Genomic DNA, 9,986 nt, shown 5'->3' with positions numbered 1-9,986 from the left:
CCAAGACAGCTGGGTTGAATACCGAGGTAGTGATCTCTCTCTCTCTCTCTCCTCCCCAACATTCCACACATGCGGAGAAGCAACAAGCTAGCTACCGAACCAGCAGCAACAGCTAGCAGCCAGCAGCTATCTCCGTCGGGGACGCGGCGTATTAACATGCAAAAGTTTACAAACACAGACTCCTTGTCCTAAATTGAGACAAGAGCAACGCTTAGTGAAACCCGATACGACTGTCGAAACCATGGGTCATGGCTGGCTTTCGCAACAGCTAGTTATTTCGGTTATTTGAAGCTTCAAATGTGTGAAAAGTCGCTCGGTCTCTCCTCGTCGTTGAACAAGATGGCAGCAGCAGCATCGTTGCAGGATTTGACTATGGTTCGGGTCCTCGTTGCTAGCCTGTTCCTTGACGCTCTGGGTGATATGATTTACAGGTCTTACTGAAGGTATGTCGCCTTTTATGTAAACTGGCTGTCAAATACGCTTTCTGTGCTACGGTTGTGTTAGTCTATTTTATCATTTTAACGTTGAAAGGACTCATGGCTACCTTGTTTGCTAACTGTTCAGCTAGCCAACTTGAGTTTGTTCCCTTTGGCAGATAAGTGTTAACGCTAGCAGCGAAAGCTAATTGGTTAGTGTTAACGACGAATATGAGTTATTCAGGGGTCTGTTGCGAGCATGCACTTGTTTGTGTTTTGATTTTGAGCAACTTTAACTGTGTACTTACATTAACGTTATCTTGTAAAGATATAGAAAATAGAATTTACTAAGTGAAAAGACAACAAAACACGCAACAGTTGCCTTACAGTACGTTTAGATTGGCCAGTTTAGTTAGGAAAACTACATTTGAGTAAGTTATCACCTACCCCACAAAGTAAAACACACCTATTATTTAGCTGCTTGTCACTCACAACATAAGTTTCAACAGGTGTCTGGGCTGTTGGTGCCCTTCCCCCCAACACACACACACACCACCCCTCCCATATGTTAACTGTCTCCTAGATTGATCAGTAACAAATTGCGTGTACAGCTGGCATTCTCTGAACGGTGGTGAAACACACCACAAACACAAACACACATACACTTGCACACACACACCTCTGTGTCATGGCTCTCCATTTCAGGCATGAACCTTGTAGCCTTTTGGGAGATCAGGCTACCTCGTTTGGCAGTGAGAGGATAGAGCAGGAGGTATCACAGCTGTGTCCGTGCCAGTGTCCCTCAGAGACTGCTGGGCATGCACAGGGTGAGATATTTGCGCCGCACCAGCCGTATGGTGGTAGATCGTTTGCTAACTTTTGCCAGTTGCATCATCAAGTTATGGGTGTGGGTGATGAATGAAGAAAGTGGATCTCTGCGTAGAGGCGGCAGAATATTGCTATCTTGAAATCTCCTTTTTGCCTGCAGAAATTTGAATCACACCCTCCAATGTGCTGTCTGTAAACTCTGTCAAGAAAAACTCTCTCTATATTTATTTAGAGTATTCGTAGTAAGTTTTAGTTTTAGTACTGGCAATACTGTTCTAACTAGAGTGAGGTCGGTATGTTTTTCCATATAAGGTTTTGTTTGAAAAAAAGAGTTTGGTCGTAACGGTGGTTGTTAATCTCTGTTAGCAGAATATGTGATAAAACTCGCCACCCATACAAGTCATGAGAAGTGAAGTGTGTGTGTGACGTTGAGGCACACCCGTCTGCCTGTCTGAGCCTGTGTGTGACAGCTTTAGAAGCTGGGAAGGCCACTGGCTCTCAGCAGGCCTTTCTTGTCGAACAAAACTTTGTGCTTAAGACAGCCAGCGTCTTGAGTGCGTTTGTGTAACGTGTGATGTAGCCTGAAAACTGGAATCACCTGAGTCTGCGTGTGAACCCAGTCAGACACAATCTATGTCTCTGTTTGGAAATATTCAGGAAGTGTTGCTGCTCGGCCCGCCTGCTTTCTGCCTGTTATCATTGTGACTCGCTGAAAGGAGAGGAATGTTGAGGAAAAGCCGAAATAAACTTCAAAAATGCAGTTTGAAATTGGAAAATCGTTCATGTTTGATAATAAAAGTAAAAGATTATTGTCGCTGTAGTCGGTCAGACATACGGACATGGCTGGCATGTGTGACACTGATCAGATAGTATTGAATGTGTTAGCAGTTGGAAAAAAACAAGTGGGGTTGATTTTTGTTTTTATTTTTAGCTCAGGTTTGGGCATTTGGCAATGAACTGCATCACGAATCAGATATTTGCCAAAATCAAACTTTAGTTTGAATGCACAGATCTGAGTTTTCTGGTCATTACAATTCAGTTGCAAGCTCTGTGCTTTCTCTCTCTCTCTTGTGTGTCAAATTACCGGAGAGGGTGAGAGAATGGATAATTCTGTGTCATTTGTCCATGCAGATAATGATTCGACTGGGTTCATAGGACAGGCAGACGTCTGAAAATTACTCACGTATGCATGTGGGTTGTTTTGAGTGTAAACTCGGATGTCAGATATGAGTCATTCTTAAAAGTAGACGTAAAGATATGGTTGAACATATTCAAAATAAGTAAACATCGGGCATTATTAACAAGAAACTACATTTTGTAGGCTGTTTTGAACGTAGATTTAATGACCTCGTCATTGGTCTTCAAGATCTCACAAAGTGTGGAGGTAAAGTGAGATCTCATTGATTGTATCTGCATCAGTTGAACTGGAGCATCGCAAAGCCCATTAAGTGTATCAGCCACCAGTACAGCTCACAGCGGCTCCCCTGGATCAGTCTACTTCAGCATTTGATTAAGTCAGATTGGGGTTTTGAAGCAGGTTAGGATTGAGTTTCTTTTCTTGGTGGTCATCACATTAAGTAACAGTAACGATACTAATGTGCCGGTTCATAGACAGTTTCAGTAGAATCCCTGACAGAAAGCTTTATCAGTCAGGGATCAGGTGTGTAGGTGCATTTGTAAAATGTCACTGAGTTACAGATCATGCTTCATGATGTATCATTTCCCCCCGGGGTACTGCTTGCTTTGCGGTTCTTCTTTGTGTGAAACTGACCCTCTGGTGTAGCGTGCAGGGACACGCCAGAGATGCAACGGGCTTCCCCCATCTCCCATTACAATACGCCAGTTCCCCTTTTCAGTAAGGCTGACATGGTGGCTTAGATGTGTATTTGCTTGGCAGCTTTTATGGCTGCTTTCTTTAGATCGCAATCTTTCTTCAGAGGATGTAATGGCAAGATGCTGTTTTGCTATGAACCAGTTCAGTTCAGCACTTATCTGTACGTAGGATTTTGCTTAGTAGAGTGTTTGAACAGTGCATGTTTTTAATATTTCCAAGGTAGTCAGCACTTCAACTGTCATGTAGACAAATGCTAATCTTTAAGTCTGAAACCCTGATTGTGTCAGCTTTGCTATATCCTTATCCTATATCCATACTATATGACACATGTGGCCTGTATTTAATGTGTTTTTCTGTTGTTTAGGTATGGCCTCACAAGTCTTGGTCTACCCATCACACCTGCACTCAGCTCAAACAAGTGCCTTAGGAACCAGCAGCAGTGGTACCAGCAGACACAAAGACGAAGCTGACCACATTGATAACACCAGCAGAGCCTTTCAGCACCGCCCCCCGCCCAAGACCTATGTGATCGGAGTCAACTACGGAATTGCCTATCCCAACAACGTTGTCCCATCCTCAACCAGTGCTGCTTCAGGAAGACTGCACAGAGAACCAGAGCTTGGAGAGAGGGAGGAGTGGGCATTGCAGACTGCAGGATTGCAGAGAGAGGAGAGCTGGGAGAGTCAAGGGGACGGTCCAGCTGGGATTGAGGAGTCTCTTGGCCAGAGCAGAGGCCCACAGGAAGTGAGGCTTTGTAGAGACAGTGCTGGAACTCCACCAGGAGGAGGCCTGGACTGCGGGCTACTCAGGAGGGCCTGTATCAGAGCAGAGGAGGACGTGGGCACAAACAGAAGAGTACAAGCAAGAGGAGGATACGTCAGCCTTCTAGACACAGGTGCCACCCAGAGATGTGAACAGAAGGCAGGTGAAGGTGGAGAACATCCGCGGGAGAACAACTGCGTCGGAACCATGCAGATAGTGGAGGAGGTATCTGCTCTACCTTCACTTCCTCCCCCTGTGGCCATGTTGCAAACCAGCAAAGGGAACAATGCAGACACACTCAGAGTAGGGACGCTGCCTACTCAACACAGCAGGGTTGAGGCCGTGACCGGCATGGGAATCGGGGTGGATGGGACCGAAATCAGGCCTAACGGCAGTACTGAGGCGGTGGCAGGAGCTCCAGTGACCAGAACTGGATCAGCAGATGGGGACTATCAGTTAGTTCAGCATGAGCTTCTGTGCTCTTTGAAGAACAGTTACGAGGTCTTGGAGTTTCTGGGTCGGGGCACCTTTGGCCAGGTGGTGAAGTGCTGGAAGAGGGGAACGAATGAAGTGGTGGCTGTCAAAATACTGAAGAACCACCCATCCTATGCACGTCAGGGACAGATTGAGGTGAGGATTTGTTTATTTTTGTTGTGTGAGTTTGGTGTTTTTAATTGAAATTGTAGCTGAATATTGGTGACCTCGTTGCTTGTGATTTCAATTTTGTTGGGGCATCACAGCAGCACATGACTAGAGGAACAGTGCTTCTTTTGTCATTCTAATTAACATGGCTAACAGGGACAGCGTTTGCACTTTCTTGATGCTAGAGAACTGTCTGTTGCTAAAGTTTTCTTCTGCCTTTTTTATTCTTAACTCAACCAGTGTTATTTTCTTACTTGTTCCTGAACCCCCAGGTGGAGATCCTGGCACGGTTGAGCAGTGAGAATGCAGATGAGCACAATGTGGTGCGTGCTCTGGAGTGCTTTCAGCACCGCAGCCACACCTGCTTGGTGTTTGAGATGCTGGAGCAAAACCTCTACGACTTCCTTAAACAGAACAAGTTTAGTCCACTGCCACTCAAAATCATCAGGCCTATTCTGCAGCAGGTAAAATGACATCTGTGTCACATACACAGATACAGTACACATGCCCCTGAATGCAAACAGGTGCTCATAGAAGATAATGTTTTGCTGAGGATTGACATGTCCAAATCCAATTTTGGGCCCAGAATCTTATCTGTGTCTTTATTTATGTACATGTTTGCAGGTTGCAACAGCCTTAAAGAAGCTGAAGTCGCTGGGTTTGATCCATGCTGACCTGAAGCCAGAGAACATCATGCTGGTGGACCCCAGCAGACAGCCCTACAGAGTCAAGGTCATTGACTTCGGCTCAGCCAGCCATGTCTCCAAGGCAGTCTGTTCCACCTACCTGCAATCCAGATACTACAGGTGAGGAGCACCACATTCAGTCAAATCACAGTATAATCCATCATTCACCAAGTTCAGAAATGAATAGACCCGTCTTTGTTATGGAATATTTACTACTCATGCACCTTGAAAGAACTGCATGGAGTTACGCTGCAGTGGTGGAGGCTTGAGTTGACTGACATACCTATTCATTTTTGACATTTGTTTTGTTAGTGTTACTCTGTTACTTATGAAAATAAAGTTGTTTTTAAATAATTTGTTGTCATCAGGCAAAATCATTAGGCTGGCATTTGTCAGTGTGGAAATTGCTACCGATTCAGTGTCATGTTTCTAATAAAAGGAATTGTATGGGAAAAGCACAGTCACATTAAGTGGGTAAAAGTTAAATGTATTTCATTTTTACTTCTGGTTTGTTATGACGGAAAGAAAAAGGAGTTGGAAGAAAGAGAAAAAAAATGCACACCTCAGAAGAAACTTGGTTTCAAATAGAACAAAATGTTCAGTAATGTAATCAACAGGGTAGGATATTTTTTAGTAGGAATAGAGACAGTGCAATGTCATGTCATTTGCCATCATGATATGCCAACATTGTTAGCTGTCTTAGTCTCTTGGGTAATAGTTGTTTATGTGTGGGTCTGTTTGTTTCCCACAAGGCTTAGCAAAGTCTTGCCCCCAGCTTTATGTGTTTGGGCCTTCTCTCTTCTTACGTAATGTGAAATGCTCTGTGTTAACCTGCGCACTCTCACTGGGAGCACCATGACGTGCACAGCCTTTCCCCCCTTTCTGTTTCTGTCTTTCACTTTTTGTCCTCTTCGCCTGCTGTCTTTCTCTTTGCCCTGCCCCCTCAGTCTTTCCTGCACTCAGGCATTTTTGGACCCATGCCTGCATGCATGCATGTCTGATCTGTGTTCAGCACGTCACGCCCTAAACTCTGCTCGCTGCTCTTGCATAACATGCAGAGGAACTGAGATGTTTATATGAGGAACAGCGTCATGAAAATTTTGGCACGTCTTGTAGACTATAGTGATAGAGAGAATGTGCTTATGAAATACAGTAAAGATTGTGATCTTCAGGACACATTGTTAACTCCAAATAACTTCATTAAGTAATTAAGCTGTAATTATGCCACACAATATATTAAGGACCTGCTGTAGTTAAAACAAACAACAGCAACAAAATGACTGTTTGTACAAAGTAGTAGTTGTAGTACAAATGTACTCTCATTTGAAATGCAATGCACGTACAAGTTACAGTTGACATGTTTAATGAATATTTCCTTTTCATTAACCACTGGACAACTCCTTGGCTGGCAGTTTTATTCACCTACACTCTTACAAGCAAGTTTAAGCAAGGTTGATCAAGTTGCGTAAACTATTGCAAACTCTTCAAACATTGTGCAATCTATGACAAATACTCTGACATACTGGGTATGTCTGTAGCTAATGCACTGCACACACCCACCATTCCACTATGCAGTCCTGATTTTGTTGCTCTGAAAGGACTTCATTTTCTCAGTTATTTCAACTGTAGAAATCAGGAAACTAAAGTGTGGGTGTCCTGAAGCAAACGTCTTTGTAAAATGATGAACCTCAGAGCACCACAATGCCAGCAGTAACCCTGCAAATTCTCTATTTTTGCGAAAGCAAGCCACTTTCTAGTCCCCCCTCTCAGAGATGAGGAGGAGAGTGGAGCTATAGCTGTTGCATAACATAAAGGCTTTGCTCTGCAGTTGCCCTGGTTAAGTGTGTGTGAGTGTGCGTTCATGTGTGCTTGTGTGTGTTTTGTCTTTGAGCAGCGTCGGCAACGCTGAGATCATAGCACAGTTAAAATGGGCTGGCACTGAATTTTAGGGAGGTCACCCAGGACACAGAATACCAGGGAAGAATGTGGTATGTGAAAACCCACATTTAGATCCAGGAAAAACATTCAGACATTCCTGTGTGTGTCTGGGTGTGCTCATATGTGTGCCCCTGTCCATTCAACAGCTTCCACGCTGGGTACTTTATGTATGTTACACAATGTACCTAACATGCTTACAGTTACTCAGTTCAGATGTGATAAAGAAGTTCTCTGAGGATGGGAAATTGGTGTGTCAAAATTGTTAACCTGCTCGAGCCAAAAAGCTATATTGCTGTGAAATCACAATCATTATCCCATCTGGCCATATTTTAACAGTTTCAGTCTATTCTTTTGATTCTTTTTCACTAAGCAAAGCAACTATTTTTATGCCCTTTGGCAGCTAATAGAGAGCCATTGGGTTGGGAAGTTGTTCAAATAGTACAGACATAGTAACTTTATGGCATATAATGGTACACCAGCACTTCCATTCCTTTGTATTTTCAATTTATTTGCCTCCCATTCTACCTCCCTTCCACTGTGTGTAGGAGTTGGTTTGGCCAGCTGGTAGTATATATGGATTTGTAGTTTACTTTGTGCGATGATGGGCCTTTATGTTAGCCTGGTTAGTTAAATATCTGTGTTCATAGGGAGACTTTGCCAGGGTCTGAAAAATGACTGTGGCAGATCACTGAACATTTCTACCGACCACTCTTCTCTCTACATTTACCCTGCATTTGGCGGGTGCTAATTTTATTCCCTGGATGTCACCACATTTTCATATCTATGTCATTATGTAATTTGAGTCTCAGAGCGGGGAGTGTGTTTGCCATTTTGTATGTACATCAGGTTATCAGGAGAGTGGTTTGCAGGACACAGTGTCTCCTCGTCCACAGTGCTCATATTGCATAATGGCTGTACTGTATTGTTACAACAGTGTAGCTGTTAAGAAATGCTGGCCTCACCACAGTGAGCAGGAGTTTTTTTTAACATCTCTGGGGTTTTCCCTGGATTTTCCAGAACCATAGGTAGTAGCATTGCCAGCAGTGTGGCTTTGATGCAAAAGTGAGTTTTTAAAGACACAGGAAACCGGTGAAGAGCAGTAAAATTGAGTTTGTCTTAACACTCTCATTAAAGGCACAGTCTGAGAGCAAAATGTAAACAAAATTATAAATACAGGTTGGCATTCATCACTCCCACATGAACTGGCAGTTGTTTTAATACACAGACCAATGCTAGACAACATTAGAATCCAAGTTTTTCATGTTTTCTGATGCCTCTTAAGGTTTGTTTGCCAGCATGGGGACCTTGTAGGGTAAAACATGCCCATATTTTAAATGATCAGATGAGAGACGCTCAAAATGCTGATTGCCCTATACTCAAAGAACAGATTGGGCCTCTAACAGTTGGCACATAACAAGCATTGATGGTATAAATGTCACAAACCTCATGATTAATAGAAATGCTAATTAAGGTTTTGCATATGTCTCACTGTTCACAGGATCATGCATGTGTATATATAAAACAGCTTATGGTTTCAGTTATTGCCTTTGATGAGGAGTTGTTAGGGGCCTGTGTGAAGCACTGCTGCTGCTACTTGCCTCAGTTTAGAAACAGTTTAGAAGAAGAAGAAAAAGAAGTTTTAAAAAAAAAAAAAAACCTGCATTGCAGAACCCATCCAAAGTCTTTAGGGCAGTGACATGTAGAGTTGTGTACTCTCTCTGTGTTATTAAGTGATTTGCTAAATCTCCAGTTTGTTTCAATGCAGAGGAGAATGAGGAGAGAGCATCATTTCATGTGCGTAAGGTGTCCTTAAATTAAGGGAAGTACCTTTGTTAGCAGTTGCAGTGTTCAGTGTTCCCCAGATGTAGGTGAATGAGATCTCAGATCGTCTGGTATCGCAAGACTAGCCTCATGTTAACTGACTCGATGCCAGCGATGCATGTTTTATACACTACACTTTTTTAGCACGATTTCAGGATGTCCTTTAATGAAAAAGATTGTTTTTTTGTGCAGCAGTAATATTTTTTAACAAGTTCATACATCATTTGGTTTGGATGTGTATGGATATCTCTGACTCACTGGGGTGTCTGACTCAGGTGGTAGCATGTCCAGTAATTGTAGGGTGGTGTTTTGATCCCTGGATCTTCCTGTTTGCATGATGCAGAGTCAAGTGAATGCTTATTCAGGTTAGTCGGGTTTTTATATTGAAATACTATTCTTGGAGGGATTCTTATAAATGTACATTCCACATCATTTCTAACAAAATGGTGTACAATTTAGTTAATTTACCTGTAAATTTGTCATTGTCTTTCAGTGAACCTTGTTAGTCCACAACCGTGCAAACAGAATCCAGCCCTATTCTGTAGTGGGCCCTGAGTATTTTAATTCACCTTAAGCAAACAGATGCAGTCTTTTTCCTGAGATCTTGCTTAGTCATCTGAATATTTTTTGTGTAAATACTACGAGGTGGTAATTTGAACTTCATTGGTTTTATAAGCATAACTCTAGAAAGAAGTCTCTGGCAGAAGCTTTTCAATGCTTGTCATGCCCTAATGTGTTGTTGCCATGGTAGCATGACACAGCAGGGCCTGGTGAGGTGACTGTTCTGTCCTGTGGTTGCTGGTGACGTAAAACCACCTCCCACGATGAAAATGGAGCACTGGGCTATGTGAATAATTCAGCTGAGCAGATCAGGTGGAAGGAAAGATGGATATCATCTTAGCATGCTTACAGATTTGAGCAAGGTGTGCTTTCTTTGTCACGAAGGTGTTAGTGTTAGGGCTGGGCGATATGGCTTAAAAATAAAATCTCCCATTTTTTTCACACCAAACCCGATTTACGATTTTAATCAATTTCTTTTTTTCCTTCTTAAAAACACAC

At 42.9% G+C, this 9,986-nt stretch overlaps 1 protein-coding gene across 1 annotated transcript in view; it reads left to right on the top strand.

Moving 5' to 3' along the window:
* Positions 1-60: 60 nt before the first annotated feature.
* Positions 61-9,986, top strand: part of LOC118330534 (homeodomain-interacting protein kinase 3-like) — a 31,479-nt gene continuing 21,553 nt past the window's right edge. Inside the window, exons 1-4 of the mRNA XM_035665103.1 lie at positions 61-443; positions 3,443-4,470; positions 4,755-4,946; positions 5,107-5,288. Coding sequence (XP_035520996.1) covers positions 3,445-4,470; positions 4,755-4,946; positions 5,107-5,288 — 1,400 coding nt within the window. The 5' untranslated portion in view covers positions 61-443; positions 3,443-3,444. The remainder of the gene's footprint in view (positions 444-3,442; positions 4,471-4,754; positions 4,947-5,106; positions 5,289-9,986) is intronic.

The sequence above is a fragment of the Morone saxatilis genome, unplaced genomic scaffold (genome assembly GCF_004916995.1).
Source record: "Morone saxatilis isolate NCDOM2014 unplaced genomic scaffold, NCSU_SB_2.0 Contig2, whole genome shotgun sequence".
NCBI lineage: Eukaryota > Metazoa > Chordata > Actinopteri > Moronidae > Morone > Morone saxatilis.
Note: the sequence above shows the minus strand (reverse complement) of the source record. Positions and strands in the feature narration are given on the sequence as shown.